The following is a 22,249-nucleotide window of genomic DNA, read 5'->3' on the forward strand; positions in this document are numbered from 1 at the left end:
GCATTTATTGTTTTATTCATACAGGCTACTGATCACCTGTGAGTGTTTTGGGATAGAGGAGGGACTCACGGTTGCACCCTCTGCTTGTCGAAGACAGTAATTGCAGAATGACACATTCATGTTGTAAGAAGAAGAAAATTCATTTCAGGGGAACTTATACTTACATTCTTTTAATTGAAATAACAATTTCTGAATTACAGTGTAACACAAACAGCTCGCACATTAACATTTATACAATGCCAGCAGAACAGAAAAATGTTGCTTTTCAATAAAAATACTAAAATAAGAACATTAAACACAGTATTCTAGATAAACTACACAAGCAAACGCATGTCCGATCACAAAGCTGCAAGCAAGATCTGTTGTCATGTGCTATCATGACTGTCTCTGACATAAGTTACTCTCCTGAGCTAAAGATTCAATTAGGTGTGTTTCAACAACACACACTCGCCCCACCTCTACTGCACCACTGCTGCCTTCACATACTATTAGAAATAGTGGGAATTTATAGACATTATGATTAATGCCCTTGAATATGTATCTTTCCAAGGTTCATATTAGTAGCTCAATACAATATAAAACATATAGAGTTGGATTTCTGTGCCACCTTCTTTCCAAACAATGACACATTTTATGACTGTAGATTAAGAAATTGATCTTTTGGAAAGAACTAGTTGTTTCATTTTGAACATATGTTGTTTTTTTTATGTGTTTTGTGCTTTACATCAGTCACTATAGTCCAGGAGTTTTCATTCATTATGGCTATTTGGTCCATTTCAATTTCACAGAAATGGACTTGGAGCTCACCAGGTGATAGAATACGCCAGATGAACGATTTCATGATGAGTGATTAGATGAGTGATGATGGTAGAAGAGCCGCAACACTAATGCACGAAGCTTTCCAAGTGCAATAGTACTAAGCATGCTCAACAACCAAAATCTTGTGATAAGCAACATTAGGAAGCAGTTTAATATTCAAAAGAGGAAGAAACACAAAGAAGAGTTACTTTAAGCAGCCTTCACACATGCACTGACACCCTAAACCTTTCTGGACTTTAATTGAGTAAGCTGCATGTGATGACTGGTTTGACAAACATGACATGCACACTCTCTTTATAAAAGGTCAAAACCAACAAGAAAGCAATTGAAAGATGCATCATCAGCATCCACATATTCAGTAGGTGGCATGAGTGAGGCTAAGGCCTCTAAAATGCATCAATAGACACAGATGAGGATGTTTCCTTTTTCTAACTATCTCAAAGACAGAGGACACAACCAAATGTGAAAATCAGTACACAAATAGTACCATCTGTCATGTAGGTAAGATCGTCTCAGAGATCATCAGCAACTGGATGAAGAGCAACGCTGAAGCGCAAATGACAGAGGAGCAAGACCAGAAATATCCACCCCGAGTTCATTAATCTAAGACTAGTAAAATGAGAATGTACAGATCGATCATAGCCGATTCAATTCAAATTTTTTTCTATAGCACTTTTAACAATTGTCATTGTCGCAAAGCAGCTTTACACAAGCAAAGGCACTATGGAAGTTTACATGAACAGTGACTGTGTATGAATCATGTGTGTGATTCATACATATTCATAATAATCAAATTGTCCCCGATGAGTAAGCCGAGGGCGACAGTGGCAAGAAAGACCTCCCTAAGAAGGGAACAGGAAGAAACCAGAGGAACCAGAGAGAGGAACCAGACTCAACAGGGAACCCAACCTCATATGGGTGATTACATGCTATGTGTTAGGGAGCAGGCAGTTCAGGTCCTGGTAGACTTGTTGGAAATTCCAGTCCTGGACTATTAAGCGACTAACGTTAAGTCAAGACTTTAGAGAAACAGCTGCCGAAGTCCGTCGAGGCCAGGACCGTCTTCATGGTAGCGTGTAACCAACCCCAGTCACCACACGCATCCCACAGAGGCATCCAAGCGACGAGATAGCCGACCAGAAGCGGGGCACCAGGACAAGTCAGACCGGTCCAGAGGGTGAAACGACATGTGTAGCTCCACAGAGAGACAGGATTGCCTCGTAAGGTTGTGAGGCATGGGCACTCATAATTGTTGAAGAGAAACAACTCTTTGCATTTGAGATGGCAGCACACTTGGAAAAACACTTGGTGCTGACATCACAGAAAAAAATGAAAAATGTGTATTAGTAGCTGAATTCGTTCATTCAGAAAATCAGCTCTAGACCAGACAGAGAAGATCCTGCAAAAAAGAATGCGAAAGGCCACAACTTTGTGTTGTTAAACAGAAATGCTAAAAATGCACTGCATGTAAGATTAGACCACAAGAAGACATTCAGGAACTACGTGGATGTCATCAGTGCTGGATGAGATACAATGTTGAACAGCAAGTCCTAATGAGAACTGCCCAACATACAGACAGACGGTGTTTAGCATTGATGCACGCCTAAATAGACTCTATACTGAGCCCTGTAGGAGTAACAGAGAAGTATTTATGTGGAAACCTGTGCACAGGGGTTAATAAGGAACCGCGAAACCGCGGAAATTCATCACAATTATAAAGTTTTTAATTTCTTAATTTGAGATGTTTAACTATTCTTGTTACTTCTTAGCACGCATAACACCTGCCATGCTGACTCTGGATTGTAACTGTCTGGCTCTAATAAGTTTGTTTCCTTAAAAATAATTTCCTCTTGCGATGTATAAACAGCACAAACTTCCCTTTGGAGTACACCTATGTGCAAAACATAACATTTCGCCTAGATAATAGTTAGATACAGTTTTACCTCGTGAAAATGATTAACTTCTACTGATAGGCAAAAAATATTTTGTTAGGGAAATTGAATGTCCTTTCGTCCTAAATTACTAAAACTTAAATGCAGAGAAAGTTGATAACAGATTGTTGAAAACGTGGCGTGAGGCTGCTGAGCGTACAGGTGGGTAAATTATTCCACTGAGCTGAGGTGAGGGACCACCATCACATCCACTTTATGAAATGTAACTTTCCCACAAAGTTTGGGCAATATATTTTAGTAAGAGTGTGTGATAGACTGGCTGTACCCCTCCCTGAGATAGACTCCAGCACAACCTTCAGGTTTCTCACTGCTGTGATGCTGTTTGTAACGTGACTTCGACACTCAGGTTTCTTGAAGTTATTTACGAGGTGGCCTTGAATGCAACAGAGAGACAACTCGCAGACGGAGAGGAGCAGCCTGGATCTGTTGGGTAACTCAACATTTTTTTTTTTTTTTTTTTAACAGCTATTGTTGTTTTTCCCGCCGGGTTTGAGAGCATAACATATTTTGTTAAGGTAAATGAATTTGACTTTTCGTGTTAAATAAATCAAATAAGGGCTCCGTAAAGAACACTCTAACTTCTTAAAGTTGAGCCCCATTTCCTTCTCCTCTAACTTCACTGTTAACTTACCATTCTTGACGTTGTTTTCGCCTCAGGTTTGCTAACGTGTTCAAATATGTTTTACTAAAGTTTTAACTCACGTTGACCAATTATATCAAGCAGCTACCTCCTGAAATCCAACGTAACGTTACGACGGTAAACTGAAAGCGAACCGTGAATTAACGGATCGCGTTTCTCCTTACGTGCTCTCATGCTATTCACTAACCACCGACCGTTACAGCAGCGCTACTTCTTTTAGCTAGCGTTCACCGTAACTACTGTGGACTTAGCATTTCTGTCGATAGAAATCCAGTCTCCACGGCGAAAGTCCATTCTGCCCTTTTACAAACACGCTTCTGCGTCTTAGATGTGCTGTTTGGCTGAGCTAACATTAGCAGTGGATGCAGAAGTCAGAAGTCTGTGGCCGCTGCTCATGGCAGCTAGTTGTAAAGATGTCGGCGTGTGTGTCAAGAGCCTCAAGTTAGGTTTTAAAGAGTCTGTATTTTCTATTCTACTGTGTTGTGATGTCTTCTCTGTGACAGAGGTCATTGTATGTTTGACATTTTAGTCTTTAATTCATTCTCTGTCTCAGTATAGTATACTGGAGATAAGCTATCAGAGAGTAAGTACATTTGATATCAGTGTACTTTAACATTAGTCCCTGTTGTATTCAGTTATTCTAGTATTCAGTTAATCCTTTCTAGTCCTGTATTTTGTTCTTCTATCATTCATTGCAAACAGTCATTAAAGAACTTATGACTAGTGTGTGACTTTGGGAAAACTGAATGTACCTTCATCATAGATGTTGCAGCATGAAAAAATGACAACCAAACTCAAAAAGCAATGTTTAACATCTTACATGTCCTGTATCTTCATGCATATTGTGAAAAGATGCATTAAAGTGCACTTTAATATTGCTGTTGCTGCTTATTTTAAATCAGCACTGACATTTGTCCTTATTCTCGCTTCAGGTAGTCAATGTCAATGTAATGCTGGTGCCTTTACTGCACTTGACTTCACTGGAGTCAGTACTGGTTCATCTCCACTCACTGCAACAGCTGAGTCAACTCCCATAAATCTGTTTTTATGGCTTTTTCTGTTTTAAGACGCCTGGATTATTCTCATTTTCTGGTTCATCTTTTATATCTACTAGAAAATGTTTGACAGCTCATAAAATACTTTACTTTTCTGTTACTGTGCATTTCTCATTTTCTTCTGAGGCTGCAGTCGACACTCTACTAACCAAGTTTAGCTGCACGTCTGTTGTGAATTTCCCAAAAAACGCTGCTGCTAAACTAAAAAACTAAGCAACCATGCTCATGAGTCTGATCCAAATCTTCAATGAACAAAGCACGTTCCTCTGGTAATTTCTGCTTTTATATCTCTATGTTACACAATAGGTCAGGTTAGGTTAGGTTAGGTTATTATTTATACATAAACTCTCCAAATGGTAAAAAAGTCAACCTATTGTTTATCTTTACATGATCATGTTACCAGCAGAGCCCAGTCAAGTATAAAACATTTGTTGTGAGGACAACAGAGGTCACCTGCTAGCAGTAAAGTCAGCCTTCCTAAAACACAGTATGCAATGTAAAGACTTTTCAGTGTCCATTGTTGTGCAGAGAGAAAATACAAACTGTGTTATAATAATAATAATAATGATGATTTGAATGGTGCTGACTTTAGTTGAAGCCTTAAGAACTTGAAAACAAAGCATGTATCCAGATGTGGCTATATATAAATATATATATATGTATGTATATATATATAATATGATGAAAACCTGTTCTAAACTCACCTAAATTCAAACTCCAAAAGTCCTGTGAAGAACCTTTCATGTCTACAAAACCTCCATACAGCAGCATAGATCCCAATGGCGGTCGTTCAGTTTTCCTCAAGTTAATACTGTGTAACATACATTGTGATCTGTGGACAAAAAGTGTTTAGCTTAGATATTCTCTGTTTACTACTCATATTAAAGCCTAGGGCTCACCATCACAAGCATAACTCTATTTCTATATTGTTTACTCTAAACCAGGTTTTTGAGCTTACTACATACAAAATTTCAAATTCAATAATTCTGAATAAAAAATACAGCTTTTATTTTTATTTTTCTAATCAAAATATTAGAATAACTTAAAATTTTAAATGCATTTTAAAGTCTGCCATATCTTTTCAAAGCTCCTTTTCAACATATGTGTCTTATAATAAAAGTAGTTTGATGATCTGAATTTAAGTGTGACAAATATGGAAAAAAAATATTCAATTCAGGTAGAGGGCCAATAGTTTTTCACAGCTCTGTACCTTATTATCTCATTAAACCACCAGCCGTTGTTGCGGGTGGGCCAAAATGTCAAATTCATACCCTAATAAATCCCTACTTCAGGATATTTGTATCCTGATAACAAAAACATATTAATCCACTACCTACTTGTGCTACACTTAAATCAAACACACTGTTCTTGCAGGTTCAGAGGAAAAAATAAAAGATCACAATATAAGTGGTTTATAAGCCCTTAAGTGAGTCTAAAGTCTGTTTATAAATCTTGTTACTGCTTTATAGTTTAAGTTAGCTTTAATGTAATTCCAAAGCTCCTAAACGTTATCCCTACCGCTTGTTTGAGTACAGATCCATGTACTGGCTTTGTCGATGTAAGACAAAGATGTGAAGATGGTCAGTTATCTGAGCTAATCATCTAATCTGAGCACACAACAAAGGGTCCAATGACAATTCTAAGGGTGTTTGTCCAGGGGCATGCCTTCGTAGATGTGTACACAAAAGCATCTCTGCTGAAAGTATCTTATCTTGCCAAATGTAAATGTAAGAAATTCTAAGAAGTTTTATTCAATATAGTTATATATATAGTTCAATATAGTTTTTCCCAAAGTAATTAAATATAAACTGTAAAATGTAATGATCCTTACTGTAGTTAGAGAGTTTGTGAATTGTACAAAAACATTTTGTGACCAGAAACTCCCCTGAGTCAGACTTCACAGTACTTTTATGCTAGTGTGTTTCCCTCTGTGCAAAGAGTACATAGCAGCCAGGTTCTCTGAGTCATAGTCTCAGTTGAACAGACTCTGCGACCATAACTACTACAACTATCAGTCTAAAACACAGTGGCTCATCGTTCCAAATGCTGTAATATTGTATTCTAGTATGTGTTGTCACAGTTAGAGGCTTTGGTGGTTAGAGAGATGCGCACATCTGCGTAGCAATGGAAATTTATGGAAGTGTATCTAATAATATTGTTTAAATGAGAGTGACAGTGACATGTATAAAGGACTGAAAGGTATCAGTCCTATTCACTTCATTCAGTCCCCTACTGGCCTGCTTTCACATTGTGCTTAATATTCTGAGCCCGAGCACAGATGTAATACACATAATCTGATACATTAGCTGGCGGTATGCACCTTTTTCATCAGTGTGTGATACCCAAACCAAGCCCAAGTATGCTTTCATTGCCACTTTCTAGCCAGTCAGTCAGAACTGAGGAAGCATTCTGGATGGAAAGTGAAATGTCTTCAAGAACTTAAAAGTCCAGTTGCCACATTTTTTAATCACTATGTGGCTCCTTGTGTTGAAGAGAAGTGCTCTTGTATACTTTGTGGCTTTGTGTGTAGAGATAGATCCATTCGTCACCATGGTCTCTTAATGGGGTTTCTCATAACTATTGCCATAGTGGTTGAGAACCCTTTGCAGACTCTTTTACTGATCAAACTAGATACCTACCATGCCTAGTCAAACTGAACTGTTCCCCTCCCATTGTGAGCACGGAATGGAAGTGATCTCATTAGTCTGATGAATTTGGGACTCATATAACACGAGGCGTCTTTAGTCTGGCTCTTTTTCCTTTATCAAATAAAGGAGGTATAATGTTGTAATTAGCATTGAAGCACCTCTCTGTATATGAACATTTGGAGCAATATAACATGTCAGTATGATAGTTTCTATATTATATAGTTATATAGATATATAACACCTTCATGTTGCTTCTTTTAGACAATGGTCCGGTGAGATTGGAGGATGCCAGCTATGAGTCAAACTAGCAACTCTCTTTGGACTGCGCTCCTCCAGAGCAGCCCGTCCCCATGTGATCGCTATAAACACGCCTGCTGCAGCTATGATGGAAGTGTCTATATCCTGGGAGGCAGAGATACCAGCTGTCTGAGGGACTTCTGGAGGTACAGTGTAGGTAAGGACTAGATACAGATGATCACTTCATTCATGTGACACATCGCCTTTATTGTATTGTATTTTTATTGAGTATTTTCAATGATGCATATAGAGAAATATACTGTCCTGTATTATATGGTGAATCAAAATGAAATCCAGAAAACAGAGAATACAAGAGAATTATTCTCCAGCAATCACACAAATAATTGTGTTTCATATCTTAGTGCGTAATGAGTGGACGGAGTTGAGCTGCACTAGTGAAGCTGCACCAGAAGAGCTAGAAGAGCATTCTATGGTGGCTTATAAGGTACAAACACATCACAATCAGTATTTATATTTTAATCCACTTTTTTATTTATTACTTTAAATCACACAAAACATATAAATCCTCTCAGCTATTGTCACACTGTTCTGATCTTTCCAGGGCGTCCTCTATGTGTTTGGTGGAATGCTGGATTCTGCATACACCAAGTGCAAATGTGCCCTTTGGGTATTTGACATTGGTGAGTTTCACGGTGGGGGTGCATGTATGGTAGAACTTAAGAGTGGCAGCCAGTTCTTCAGACTATTGTCAGCAAAATCAGGCTTGAAACACAAAACATGTTGCCACATGTTGATCGTAGAGTTTCGCCTTCAAGTCTCTGTGAAAATATTCAGTACCATAGTTCACATTTAGACTTAAGAAATGTTTCTCTTTCTGAAATGTGTTTTTAAAAAAAACTTAAATGTTTACTAAATGTATTTAGATAAATATTAGTCATATAAAAGAGCTGTGTCAAAGAAGTGTTTGGAATCAGTGCTGATTGATCTGCTGAAATAAGGTTAATTGAAATCTAATTCTTTTTTTAATTTTTACTAAACTTTTTTGCATCGTTCCCCTTCACAGGCTCTACACACTCTCCTGTAGAGCCCAATTGTGAAGGGTCACGCTGTTTCTTGAAACAAAGTGAGAATGAAAAATAAGGCAATCCACTCTGAGTTTACATACTGAGGTCGGCAAAATAACGGGATCCAAAGGTGATGCAGTTCCAGAAAATCTCTTCACTCTAGAGAATCCCATCAATTTAAATATCAAAAGTCGTTTTCTACCTGTTATTCGTTCCATTGATATCATATTAATAATTTAAGTTTAATTTAATTTGAATTATTTGGATCAAGAGGCTCTTGATCCCCCTGGGGAAATTGTTGTTGGACAGTTGACACACATATGATGGCGCAACTACATGGTTTAAGTGTCTTGTCCAAGACACCTCAACATGAGAGGAGGAATCAGGGGTCAAACCACTGGCGCTATAGGCCAGATGAGAGTCTCTTTACTGAACATCTGTATTGTAGAACATCTTTATTCTTTATCAGGATTATTGTTTTCAAAAATTCGGTTTTTCTCATTCTACTCAAATTCAAAGATGGCAATGCTGCTCACCACTTCTGAATTTAATATGTTAAAGCATCCATTTATACACTCTGCATGCCCAGTTGAGCTTTTATACTACAGTCTTATCTGTATATGAATGTGAGTCCACACTACTAGCTCTACTTCACTTTCATTTTCTTTTATTGTGTGCTGTGTTTTTTTTAGCAAAGCAGAAATGGGTACACTGTCAAGGAAAACCACGCTCCCTTCAGGTACAGAACTCACACAATATATTATATATAATATAACAGATATTATAAAACCACTACACTCCTTTCAATGATGACACGATTAGTTGTTTACTATCAGAGGTTAATAAAATGCAGGCATAAAGAAAACAGGAGTTAGTCAATTTAATCAGTCAGAAAACTACATTCAGTGACAGTTGTTGAAGTAACAGTTTTAAACAGCAGTTTTCATGCACAAGATGCAGAACTGTAGAGCGTTCTTGTTAGCACTGTATTTAGCAGACCTTAAACATCATTAACTGAAAGAAAGATACAACACAAATCAAGACACATTTATTTCTTAGTGTTTTTAATCTTCACATGCCACAGACCGACGTATGTCTGAATGAAAACTTCCACTGCAACATGATTGAATGTCATGTTGTTAGACACAAAGAGAAACTTGAGCTCTAAGCTGCTTTGGAGGAGTTATGATTTTTTTCAGCGTGCATACCAGAAACTCCCCAACTTCCAGGTGTGTTAAACAGAGCAGGGGCTGCACAGGTGTACTCTCTGTGCACCAATATCCCCGAAACACTCTTGATATCCTGTAGGATCCATGCACAAAGAGAGAACAAAGAAATAGGCATTAAGCTTTCCCATGGTATCCAATTTGAGCTTACTGTATATTGCCTAACTCTTACCATAGTGTGTGTATGTCTCTGCGTATGTCTCTGTGTATCTCACTGTGTATGTCTCTGTGTATGTGTCTAGGCCCAGGCGCCAACCAACAGAAAAGGACACAGTGCTGTGGTGATGGGTTCTGCTATGCTGCTGTATGGAGGTTTTGTAGACATGAAAGGTTCTTCACAGGACTTTTGGAGTTTGAATTTTGGTGAGTTTAGAACAGGTTTTCATCATATATATATATATATATATATATATATATATAGCCACACCTGGATACAAGCTTTGTTTTCAAGTTGTTAATGCTTCAACTACACTCAGGATCTTCTGTGAATATATCAGGCATCAAGGCACTGGTGACGGAACAGTCAGCACTTTTCCTTCATGTGGTCTGCCCAAACCTTCAGCAGCTGCAGTATCAAGCTCATGATGGGTTTTGACAGAAATCCATACTCTAGTCTGCTGCATACATGTTCAAATAAGAAGTTGGGGGATTATTTATTAAGTGGAAGCTTCTGTTTGAATTGTCAAAGACAGGAATTGCTGCAGAGAACACATGGCATGGGTCCAGTATGTGCATTACTTGTAGATATTCATGTGTGTTTATGTGAATGACAGATACCATGGATTGGTCCCTGCTGAATGGTTCTCAGAAGGGCTCATTAGGCCCAGGTCCCAGACACAGTCACTCAGCTGTGGTCTACCAGGATTGCATGTATGTCTTTGGGGGCTTGAAAGGTTTGAGAGAGCAGAGAGACTTCTGGAAGTGGAATTCCACCAGCCACGTGTGGAGTATTCTCAGAACTAGGTGAGTAGTGATTTCATCTCAGCTTGACATCGCAGAAGAATCCTAAAAAGCTGCTGCCCTAATACTGGCTAGTGCTAGTTTGTTTGTAAGAAGTCAAGAGTTCTGAAAACTAGTCAACAGTACTGGATGGTCATTACTTTAGCTTTCAGTTGCATCCTCTTTATAGATTAGTCCATATTTAATTTCAGGTGTTGCATCATTTATATTGTAATTCTATTTTTGATATTTCTTAGTCATTATATTATTTAGCTATCTTCATTTTTTTTCCTGTGTGTTGCATTTGTACCAAGGCTCATTCTTGGCAGCCTGTGTCTTAGTCCAATCAAACAGTTGGTTCTAGAAAATCAGGTTTAGAGTTCAGAGAATAGAAGCAATTCATTGGTGGATGTGCTAACCTCACTTATGACTGTTATCCTCAGGTCCGCCCCCTCTAAACTGACAGGGCACTCGGCCGTGGTCTACAAGGATAGTATGCTTGTTTTTGGGGGAGGCGAGAGCCAGAACTCTCCAAAGAACTGCCTGTGGAGGTACAGCTTCACCACTCAGACATGGGGGGAGGTTGCCACACACCCAGGCTCTGTTGCCCCAAACAAGATTCACCACTGCTGCACTGGGCTGGGTCCCAGCTACGAGTCCAACACCAGCAGCCCCTCCTCCAGCTCAAGACTGGACAACAAACCCAGGCCCTTTAACAACAAGTGCTTCCCCACACCTCTCACTTTCCTAGGATCAGAGGGAGCTATAGAGCTGGAGACATTCAGCCCTGACAAGTGCTACAGAAGCCTCTTAAAATGTTCAGAGCCAGACAGCAGCAAACAGGGTTTGACAGGAAAAAATGCACAAGACACTGGAAATTGTTTGACTTTTGAGAACAAGTGTTTGAAGAAACAGTGGAGTTTCACCCAGGAAGACCTGCCCCACGATGAGGATGAAGACATAGCCAAGCACCTGCCCGACCTGCTGCTGATCGTGGGAGGAAGACCATGTACAAGTCACAGCCCTGTCTCCTTATGGCACATGACTATGACAGACTGGTAACAGCCTGTGAACGACTGTGACTCTACAGAGGTTTTTATTGATGTGAGAAGTGTGAAAAACCTGTTACATTATGACATGTTTGTTGACATTCTGTCAATATATATTATTTTGTGCACCGAGTAGACATTCAAACATATGAACTTAAAAAACTGCTAAATCACAATCACCAGGCCACACCACATGCGTGCTTGATTCTTGTATCTAGCAGCTTTTTGGAAGTGCACAGAATAAATAAGTAAATGAGGCACAGTGCCTCATGGGCATGTGGCAGGCCAGGTGAATGCCTCTTGTTCTGTCTCTCTGATGAGAACAGGAATCTGATTTCTTTGAATTGGGAGAAAAAAAGTGAGCACAGAGGCCTGGGTGAGTCCATTTCAAATTTAAATCCTACTGCCAGGTATGTAATACTCACTGGAATGCCAAATGTGTATAAATCCACAGCTGTTTCATGATATGGTTGAGATTTTTTTGTTTGAAAATATTTTTGTGTCCTATTTTAAAAATGAATTGGTGGTTGTAAGTGTTGCAGACGGAGACAGGAAGTCAGCAATTCGTAGGAGACAAGGATTTATTGGACACAATTGTTGGTACCCTTCTGGTAAAGAAAGAAAACCCCACAATAGTCATTGAAATAACTTAAAACTGACTAAAACATAATAATTAAATGAAAATGTACTCAAATTTAATTAACTACTAATTAAATCTGACTTGCTGAGCCAGGAAATTAGCATGTGTACATGACAAGTGTATCTAAACTGGTATGTGCTGTGTTTCTAAGTAGGTATTGAATGTCATGTTGTTAGACACAAAGACAAACTTGGATTTTCATGCACACATGTCCATGCCTACATGTAGAGGTTTGTTTTGGTAAATTACGCGTCTGAAGTGAGCGTGGTATGACACGAGCGCAAACTTGTGATTTTTGTTGCTGCTCCTGAAAATCCTCCTCCTACACTACAGAATTTAATTTAATCACCTTGTTATATCAAGGCTGAAAATATATCAGTATTGAGTACATTAAAGTACATGAACAAGTGATAAAGTGGACTCTTGTAGTGTCAGCATCATCAGCGTTGTATTACAATATCCTTCCCATTGTTATCTGTGTGCAGTACCATTCAAAAGATTGTAATTACACAGAAATTACTTTTTGAATAAAGATAGATTTTAAAATATCAACATCATCAGCTGTATTTCAAATTGTAGGAAGTGTACAGGCCTTTGCTTTGAGTGACTTCAGCAAACCTGTGGCCACAGGACATCACTAGTGTCTCACACTTCCTCTACCTCTGGAGTGATTCTGGTCCACTCTTCTTCCAGTCTCTATCACAGCTCTGTGACTGTGGTGGGGTTCATTACTTTGTCGCCAAGTTATATCTAACAGTCTTAACAGTCTTGATGTGCAGCTTATACAGCAGCATCACCTACTGTGCCTTTACATTGTATCACTTGAAGCACACTTCAAGTGTCTGCCTCTGTCCAGTGTACAGTACACATCAGGATGGTTCTCCTACTTGCAAGTTTTCTTGGCAGTGCTTTTTTTAGCAGCTGCTGCAGTGTGTAATGAACGACTTGCATCGCTAGGTGGCGCCATTTGTTCAGTAACACTGCATCATGGCCCACCGTCAACTCACTTGATGCAAACTTCCATCTTTCCTGTCTGACTTCTCGCATTGATTCTTTTCTAACCTTCCACTTGTTACTCAGTTTAACAACTACCTCCCCCCCGGCAGATGACCTTATTTGACCCTCATGAACCGGAGCATGTGTGATTTCAGGAGACGGGACAGGGCTCATTTCAGAGTGAATTCGAGGTGTTGTATGGAAATACAGTTAATAATCACGTGCTAACGACGGCAGCGCAGCATCCGACCTGGAATCCAGCGTTTCCAGCTGATCCTGGAGCTGGATGATCAAACCGTGGCTCACACCGCAGCCTGTAAGTCAGAAAAAAAAAAACAATTATGCAAGCTCTCAGGGTAGGTGGGGGGGGGTGTTACCATAATAAAACCTTATTCCAGCAGAGGAGTCGTGTCTCTGGAGACGTAGTAGCCTAATAATCCCTTGCGTCCAGTTGGTGGAAATCCCCACGTGGTTTCGACTCCTGTATAAAAACTTTGGGTGCGCGGAGCCCCTGTCGTCGTGATTTCAAACCGGGGGTCTCTCTCCCTCGCAGCGAGCAGCATCTTGCGTGGAGGCACGGAGCTCCCATTCTACTCTACCGGCGCGCACGCAGCGCACCGTGGTACCCGGGCGCGTATTCGACAGACGCGGGGGGACGTTATTGTCCGCGGGGCTGCAGCTGGAGAGGCGCACTCGGTGCGCGTTGTTTGAATGAGAAGGAGCGGACTGGAGGCGTTTAAAGGCTGAACGGAGAGAGGTGGTGGTGCTGGAGGTTTGAGTTGGACTTTTTTTCGGCAGGACATGCACACATGTCCATGCCTACATGTAGAGGTTTGTTTTGGTAAATTACGCGTCTGAAGTGAGCGTGGTATGACACGAGCGCGTCAACAATCAGAGCTCCTGAGTGCGCTTTGCAGTCAGAGGGATGAACTTTGAATTTTGTGCAGGAAAAGACTCTGTGCGTAATGACTGGAGTTAATTAACGTCCCGATTTCACCCCTCTGTGTTTGGGAATACTAAGATTTCATTGTGGTTCTTGTGGATTTCTGGAGGCGTCTCACTTTTGGAGCACAAGTGGATGTTCTTCCGGAGTTTCTAACTTTGTAAATGATAAGAAACTTTAAGCTGAGGGGGGTTTGTTTATCATATTCTCTGTAAAATCATTTGGACTCTCAGTTTAAGTCTAGCAACATGAGCCTACACGCGTTGGCACTGGCCTGTGCGGTTGCGTGCGTTCTGTCCGTGCGCTGCAGCTCGGTCACCGGGACGGAGGCTCGGAGCTCGCCCCAAGAGTCGTGCGCATCCTGCGGACTCCGAACGCCGGATCAGTCGGAGCGGATGAACGTAGACCTCTTGGAGGCAGTGAAGAGGCACATACTGAACCGGCTGCAGATGAGGGACAGACCTAACATCACCCATCCCATTCCGAAGGCTGCGATGGTCACGGCTCTGAGGAGGCTGCACGCCGGCAAGGTGCGCGAGGACGGCCGGGTAGAGATCCCCAGCTTTGACGGACAGGCCGCGTTCAACAACGAGGTTCAGGCGGAGAACTCGGAGATTATCAGCTTCGCCGAATCAGGTAATAATCTATAATTCATCGCGCACACGCTCAATCGACCCCTGGCTGAACCCCGCCAGCGTTTTGACTTTATATAGACACAATAGGCGCAGCGCAGGGAGCCAGGTAAGTGGAAACCAGCCTCCTTCATACTGTACATGAACCTTCACGTCCTGATGGTTTGAATAGAGGTGACACCGGCTGAAGAGTGGGCTTGAAACGCCATAAACTAATTGGATCAGTCCAGTCATCATTTACATCATCTTATTACATCACAGTCCACTCTAGTGAAGCTGCTGGTAAATCCTCCTGTTTTAGAGTGATGAAAATGAAAAAAGAAGTCCTTAAATTACCCCGTGTGTTGTCTAGGGGATAAAAAGAACCTCTGAATCCACACACTCAATACTCCAACGTATAAAGCTCTCTTTTAAATACAGACAAAGTCCCTCAATTGGCCATTTATCCCTCGCTCTAAGAATGTGTATCTAACTAATTCTCAGAAGTCCAAAGAGAACACCCTTTCCTCTCTCTAGCTCTCTTGCTCTCACACACACCTCAAATCATCTGTGCTTGTCACAATCCAATAATTGTCAGTTAGTGTGTGAGAACCTGTGTCTTTGACACAAACTGTTGGTTTAACAAAAAGAAAACATACAATTAAGGACACTAAAATAGGACATCTTAAATACACACACAAACACACACTAACACACACTATCCTGTCGTTTCCCATTGGCCCCGCTGGTACAATTAGCCTGAATGGGCTGCGAGGTCCTGCCTTGCAACGGGAATGATCTGAACGCTCTCATGACAAGGGAACAAAAGCCAGGCAATTATTATAAGAGCACTATGTGTTCCTGCTGAACCCGACATGTCAACGTTGGGGAGAAAGGAAAAAAATACACACACACACCACACACACACACACACACACACACACACACAGGGCCGAGAAAACAAAAGAAATCGCTCAGAATAATGCATGAGACATTTGAGTCCATGCAGGGTTAGATTGGGGGAGTGTGGGGTGGAGAGATGATGGTAGAGTTGGTGGGTAGGGTGGGGGGTGACATTGTGTGTTTGTGTCCATATTGCAGTGTTGTTAAGAATGTTTTTGTCGTTCTAAAGGTTCTCTGGGCATCTTTGCATCTTCTTCTTCTGTTTTATTCCCCCCTCCCTAGTTTCATTCTTCCTCACACCTTTGAGCTTTTGTCTAGCATTGTACCATGGAGCTGGCTTGGGTCCCTGCTCCCTAGACCCCTTCTGCTTCCTGGCCAGCTGGCTCACGCCCGCCCACATCGGGCGCTGCCAGCTGGGGTGCATGGCACAGAGGCAAGGTCTTCAGAAGCCAGGGGACCTTGCACCCACCACCCCCAAGCACTGAATTGTTTAGTTTTTTTTTTTTTTATCACAATTAAAGACAAGGTGCGTTGGAGGAGGTTTAGGTTGGCATGTGTTTAGCCAACAACGAGGTGTTGATGTGCCATGTGTATGTGTGGAGCAACGGGGTCAGTTTGCATCCTCAGTTTCCCCTCAGCACAGGGTTAACTGTGCTCTTGTCAGCCAGGGAGCTGGCTTCTTATCTCCGGTTGCTGTAGAGCAGAGGTAAGAGGTCTGCCAAGCAGCCCCAGGCAGGCGAGGGAGAAGATGCCAATCTCCCTTCTCCCCTGACATGGTCCCGCGGGTCCACGCCAAAGGATTCGGTGTCCCGTATCCACGGGAGCGGAGCAGGAGAACACAGGCAGTGGAAGGGTGGGAGGGTGAGTGAGAGCAGAGGGTCGATGGAGAAGTTTAGATCTGTTCTTCACGATTGTTCACTTGCAGCCGTTCGGACCCAGTGAACTCGCAAGTGGTCCAAGACATGGAATTAGGACTTCATTATAGCAGGTCATTAACTCTGGCCCGGTTCCTCCAATGGATCAGGTTGGCAGGTTTACCTCAGGACACAGCTCTTTCATGAGGAGCTGTCAGTCAAGGCACTCCTGGACGTGGTCCAGACATTTTCCACATTCACTCACGAGTGTGTGTTTGAGTCCTCAGTGGACCCGGCTGCCTCACTTTGGCTTGTGATCCCATAAATGATTTATGCAACTTTATTAAAAATGCTCCAGAAGTAAAGCTTTAACAACAACAAAGTCAGAACCACAGCATCTTTAACCTCTGGCCAATACTCCCCCCACCTCCCACCCTCACCTTCACCAAGCCTGAGGGCTGCTACACGCATGCCTCTGCTCCCGTTGGAGCCACAAGTGCCGCACACCGCACCCTTATCCTTCCACAGCGTGTGGTCTTGTCAACAGCAGCTTTCAGTAATGAGTTTTGGAGCTGCCTGCCTGCACTCACGGCCTTCTTCCCCCGACTTGGTGGCATAGGTGGGGACATGCTGAAGAAGCTCTTTATCCACACAAGCCCACCCAGGTGTCCTGTCTGCTGATAATCACTAACTTTTCCACTACAGGGTCAGGCGAGGCGTGTCAGGGCCAGCTCCAAATTGTTTGTAACCCTGGATGAAAAGAACAATTCATTCCTCAAAGGTACTTCAGATGAAGTCATATGATTTGTAGTTTTACGCTCTTAGTACTAAAAAAGCAATGTGATCAAACTTGAATGTATATGAACTGAACCATTTTTATGGAGTTCTAGGTATTTAAATGTCTCTGAGCACTTTAAAAATGAAGAGGACTTTAATTAGAAGTCCTGACAATTTCCACAAAACTCAGCGTGTTCATTTTTATCCACCAGCACTCCATGGGAAATACTTTAACTGCGCATAACTTGGGGATCCTGAATGGAAACCCATCACCTTATTAATAAGTGCACTTTAACAAGTCACCTGGACAAACAGGCAGCATAGCACTTAGATGTATAATCAGTATCCGTTTCAGGCTTCACTTTCTGTCTCTCAAGCTGTCACCCTGAGCTCAGTGCCGCGCCATCCCCTCTTTTTCTGAACTCAGAGCTGTTGAGGCACGTAACAACGCAGAGCACTGACTGAGGTGAGGTTAGTTACTTGTAGCCCCGAGGGGCCTTTACAGCATTCGCAAGCAAAAGCTGCTGTTCAGCTGATTCCTTTAAGTTGTTCACTTCAGATAGATTTCAGTGTGCTCTCGCCGTGCATTTGATACTCTGCACGCAGCCTTTGAGAAAGCTGATATTTGATGTATTGCTTTCTTTCGGGGTTAGGGGGGTGTGTATACGTGCGCATGGATGGATGCAAATATGTGCATATATATATATGTGTGTGTGTGCGAAGTGGTTGAGCTCCCAGCTGACATGCTACAGAGTGGAGAGCTGGTCTGAACAGGCCCTTGTGTGAATGTGAAAAACATGGTTTACAGGAGGAAGAGGCGTGAGGCACCTTAAAGAGCGAGGGGTGTGGGTGTTGAGGGGCACCGTCTTTGGTGGCCACCTGTTGACACTGACACACACTAATCAGTCGGCAAACAAAGTAAGTAGTAAGTAGAAACCTTTCAAGTTACCTCGGGCTAATTTGGAAGACATCATTAGGCTTAGGGAAAAAAAAGGAGAGAGAGAGAGAGAGAGAGAGAGAAAACACTTCCAGGGAGAGCCCTTTGCCACTTTTAGACGCCTGGGATCTCTTCATTGTGCTGCTGTAGAAAGTGTCCAGTGTCATGTAAATGGCTTTTATTTTTGCCACATCATGCTTTTTGCTGGAAAGCCACGCGTTTCAATGCTGAGCTGCAGCGCGGCTGTCTCCCGGTGCCTCACAGGGGTCTTTGTGCTGTCACTCTCAGGGTCCTCACACTGGAAGAGGGTGGTGGGTAGAGTGGGGATGTGGGTGGTTGACGTGGGGGGGGGGGGGGGGGCGCAATAACAGCGAACTCAATGAACCCCTGGGGAGCCTTGGCTAGTGTCCGCCACCCTTTTCTACTTACGTCTTTCCTTCATCTTTCTCCTCTGGTCTCCCTCCCTCTCCTTCTCTCTCTCTCTTTTTTTGACTTACAAAGCTGGATCCGAGGCCAACTGGGCCTGATCCCAGAACTCTGTCACAGCTGGCCTATAAGGAGTTGCCACAGAGGTCACCTGACACAGTGATTGAGGGTGAACAGAGAAAACAAAGGGAAAATAGTGCTTTAAAGACAGAGCTGTACCCTTCTATGGGATCTTTCTTCTTCATATATTTGCACATGTGTGACAAATTGCCTTTAGCTCATATAAAAATCAAATAACTTAACGTGTTAAAAATCAAATAACTTAACTATTTCTGGGTAAATTCCAGAGCTTTCAGTCATAGTAAACTGACTGAAAACTCCAGAACGTACATTTACACTCTTACAGTAATGCTTTAATGAAACAGAATATTCACAACAATCTATTTTGTTTTCTTTTGTCTCCAGATGAACAAACATCCTCCAAGTCTGGTCTGTATTTCCTCATCTCCAACGAGGGTAACCAGAATCTTTTCGTGTCCCAGGCCAACTTGTGGCTCTACTTCCGGGTGTTGCCTGGTCCTGAGAAGGGTCTGCGGAGGAAGGTGACTGTCAATATCCACTATCAGAATTCTGGGGCTGTCGGCAGTGCAGTGGGAGCCAGTGGAGGGGGAACAGGCCGCTGGGCCCTGGTGGAGAAGCGAGTGGATCTGAAACGCAGTGGCTGGCATACGTTTCCCCTCTCCGAGGCAGTGCGGGCTGTGTTTGGGAAAGGCAGTCGACGGCAGGATCTGGAGGTCCACTGTGATGGCTGCGAGACAGCTGGTGTGGCACCAGTGCTGGTGGACCCCGGTGACCCTTCCCACCGGCCCTTCCTTGTGGTCCGTGCGCGGCAGGTCGACGGAAAACACCGCATTCGCAAGCGGGGGCTGGAGTGTGACGGAACCAGTGGGGGTCTTTGCTGTCGGCAACAGTTTTACATAGACTTCCGCCTTATTGGTTGGAACGACTGGATCATTGCACCTGCTGGTTATTACGGTAACTACTGTGAGGGCAGCTGCCCAGCCTACATGGCAGGTGTACCAGGCTCGGCTTCCTCCTTCCACACAGCTGTAGTTAACCAGTACCGCCTGAGAGGGATGAGCCCAGGCTCGGTCAACTCCTGCTGCATCCCCACAAAGCTCAGTACTATGTCCATGCTGTACTTTGATGATGAATACAACATTGTCAAGAGGGATGTACCCAACATGATTGTGGAGGAGTGCGGCTGTGCTTGAGTCCACGCCGACCCTTGATGATCTGAACTTGAAACAGTCAGAAAGGCATTTTGTACAAACAGGACGTTATTGTATGGTACACATATACAATATATCTATACCTACTGTCTGTGCAGGCAACATATGCATACGCTGGTACAATCTCGCAAACACAAGTATCAGTGTGGTGTCCGTGCCTGCGTGCGTGTCTTTGCACGTGTTCATGCCTGCATGTGTATTTATCAGACCAAGCGACACGCCGGCTGTCCAAGCGTTGTCCGTTCAGTGACAAGTGGTCATCAGCAGAAGGAGAAGGGAATGATTATCACCAAATGGTACTTTGCTCTAGTTTGCCATTTCTAGTCAAAAAATAATGGCCCGTCATCCTCTAGAATGAAGATAAAAAGCGCTTAAGGAAGGTGACAGGATCAGACGATATCATTGGTTTCACCGACTCCTCCTCTCATCCCTCTTAAGTACTTTATGCACATAACAGACTTTTGTTTTAATAAAGCACTGACAATTCATCAGCTTATACAATTCAGAACACCAGCACTTCCCTGCTATGCCGACAGACACAGTCTGGACTGTCCTCTCTCATGGAATTACAATGTCAGCGCTTAGAACACCGTGCAGCGGTATAGTGGCAAAGCAACCCCACTGAGCTGCCGCTGCGTCCGTTCACGCAGTGGACTATGGGCCTCTCAACCTCAAATTTCTGCTTGTCGAGACTGCTGCTGGCCCTGCTACCATGACAGCTAGGTCACAAGTGCACTTCACCTGTGCGCTGGGAGCAATAGAGAGAGAATTGGTTCCTCGATTGCTTGTTCAAGAGAGAGCAATGGTCGTAGCTCTGGCCCAGTGGGTCACAGCAGTGCAGTGCAGTGCAGCACTTGCAGAAACTGATATGCACACCCTGAATAGCACTTGTAAAAAGAAATGCCTTCTAAGGGGTACTGAGTGTCCTGTCCTATTAGTAAATAAGTGCCACATGAGCTATGCAATGTATAATAACCTATACCCATATCTGACATGCTCTAATAGAATGAACTCTTTCTATCTTCCTCCTACTCTCTTCCCCTCTCTCTCTTATCCTTTATCTCTTTCAGCCCTCGACTCTTTATTGATACTTGAAAAGTGATCTTTCGCTTCGCGAATGATTCTTGTGACGTTTGCACTGAAAAGTTGCGGGATTAGTGAAACAAAAACTGCCATTGAAAAATTATTTTTATAGAAGTAAATTGAATTTTGTTTCAAATGTATTTTACCTAATTAATGGAACCAAAGAGGCCAAGATTTGAGCTGTTGTACCAAGATGGCGAGGCCATTGAGTTTCTGTACGTCTACAGTACGTTGTTTTTTTAATAATTTTTGCAAAAGGCCTACCAATGTATCAGGGTACGATGTATGAGTTTCATTTCTTTAGCTCTGTTTTCATTCTCTGTTTTGTACAATAAGCAACACCTTTTATTGTTTTTCTTCTTTAATTCTATTTTTGTTTCATTTTTCTATTTAATAAGAAAGTTATTTTTAGTTCCTGTCTAAGAATCATTTAGTCAAATAAATGTCATCTGTACAGTTTATGTAAAATAAAATGTTTTCTTAAATATTTAGTAACTTTTATGTCTTTTCTGCTGTTGTGTTGTTCAGACTGTTGTTGTGTGTTTTCCTCCAGAGAGAGGATGGGTTTCAGCCGACGCATGCAGATGTATTTGACACATCTGTACGTGTTGGATGTAAACCGCTTTGGGCTGAGACATCTCTAAACAAAAAAGGTGGGGCTCACATAGCTGGGGACTACAAGAAAACACACACACACTCGCACTTGAGTCTTCGTCCATACTGGTTGAAACATAAAACATCTCCCTCCTGCTGCCTGTCAGGTCTAAGTGTCTCTCATAAGCTGGAGCTGTAGAGCAGTAATTACAACTATGATTAACAGCTTCAGTGGCATCCATTGTGGCTGCCAACATACAGATCTTCACATTGCTCGTTCCTTTCTTTCTGGTTGCAGTCGCCTGTTGATGTGTGTTTACATGCGGATAATTGTATCTGTGCGCGTGCGTGATGGCTGCGGTGCACGGGCGCAGCAGTGCGGTCTTGTTACGTCAGACCTCACGACGCTTCTCATCATGTTTCTGTTTCTGAAAATAGGTTTACTGTTGCCATAATGTCGGTAATGCACTGTGTCAACACTTTCGTGCAACTGCATGAAGCCTGCCCGCCTCACTGTCTGCTCTTGCCGACACCTACCAACAG

At 42.5% G+C, this 22,249-nt stretch overlaps 2 protein-coding genes across 4 annotated transcripts; both read left to right on the forward strand.

Annotated features, from left to right (window-relative positions):
- Window positions 1–200: 200 nt before the first annotated feature.
- On the forward strand, window positions 201–12,844 carry si:dkey-3d4.3 (ras guanine nucleotide exchange factor F). Of its 3 annotated transcripts, XM_026376298.2 has the most exons (9): window positions 201–3,201; window positions 4,344–4,735; window positions 7,376–7,568; window positions 7,774–7,856; window positions 7,974–8,052; window positions 9,129–9,175; window positions 9,905–10,025; window positions 10,436–10,625; window positions 11,045–12,844. In XM_026376298.2, exons 3-9 carry the CDS (start codon window positions 7,400–7,402, stop codon window positions 11,661–11,663), a joined length of 1,308 nt encoding a protein of 435 aa, XP_026232083.1. In that variant the 5' UTR covers window positions 201–3,201; window positions 4,344–4,735; window positions 7,376–7,399; the 3' UTR covers window positions 11,664–12,844. The 3 variants fall into 3 exon arrangements, with proteins under 3 accessions (XP_026232083.1, XP_026232082.1, XP_026232084.1); XM_026376297.2 differs by lacking the exon at window positions 4,344–4,735 and having other exon boundaries at window positions 202–3,201; XM_026376299.2 differs by lacking the exon at window positions 4,344–4,735 and having other exon boundaries at window positions 3,195–3,286.
- A 599-nt stretch (window positions 12,845–13,443) lies between these two features.
- inhbb (inhibin subunit beta B) lies at window positions 13,444–21,526 on the forward strand. The gene is made up of 2 exons (XM_026376300.1): window positions 13,444–14,865; window positions 19,203–21,526. Exons 1-2 carry the CDS (start codon window positions 14,478–14,480, stop codon window positions 20,009–20,011), a joined length of 1,197 nt encoding a protein of 398 aa, XP_026232085.1. The 5' UTR covers window positions 13,444–14,477; the 3' UTR covers window positions 20,012–21,526.
- Window positions 21,527–22,249: the final 723 nt, after the last annotated feature.

Source organism: Anabas testudineus, chromosome 21, assembly GCF_900324465.2.
Source record: "Anabas testudineus chromosome 21, fAnaTes1.2, whole genome shotgun sequence".
In the NCBI taxonomy this organism is placed as follows: domain Eukaryota; kingdom Metazoa; phylum Chordata; class Actinopteri; order Anabantiformes; family Anabantidae; genus Anabas; species Anabas testudineus.

Excerpts from the sequence above, each read along its gene's own strand:
- si:dkey-3d4.3 (XM_026376298.2), top strand. The coding sequence starts at position 7,400 with ATGCCAGCTATGAGTCAAACTAGCAACTCTCTTTGGACTGCGCTCCTC. Across the intron at positions 7,569-7,773 it reads CTTCTGGAGGTACAGTGTAG|TGCGTAATGAGTGGACGGAG; the intron begins GTAAGGACTAGA and ends TTCATATCTTAG. Across the intron at positions 7,857-7,973 it reads ATTCTATGGTGGCTTATAAG|GGCGTCCTCTATGTGTTTGG; the intron begins GTACAAACACAT and ends TGATCTTTCCAG.
- inhbb (XM_026376300.1), top strand. The coding sequence starts at position 14,478 with ATGAGCCTACACGCGTTGGCACTGGCCTGTGCGGTTGCGTGCGTTCTG. Across the intron at positions 14,866-19,202 it reads TATCAGCTTCGCCGAATCAG|ATGAACAAACATCCTCCAAG; the intron begins GTAATAATCTAT and ends TTTTGTCTCCAG.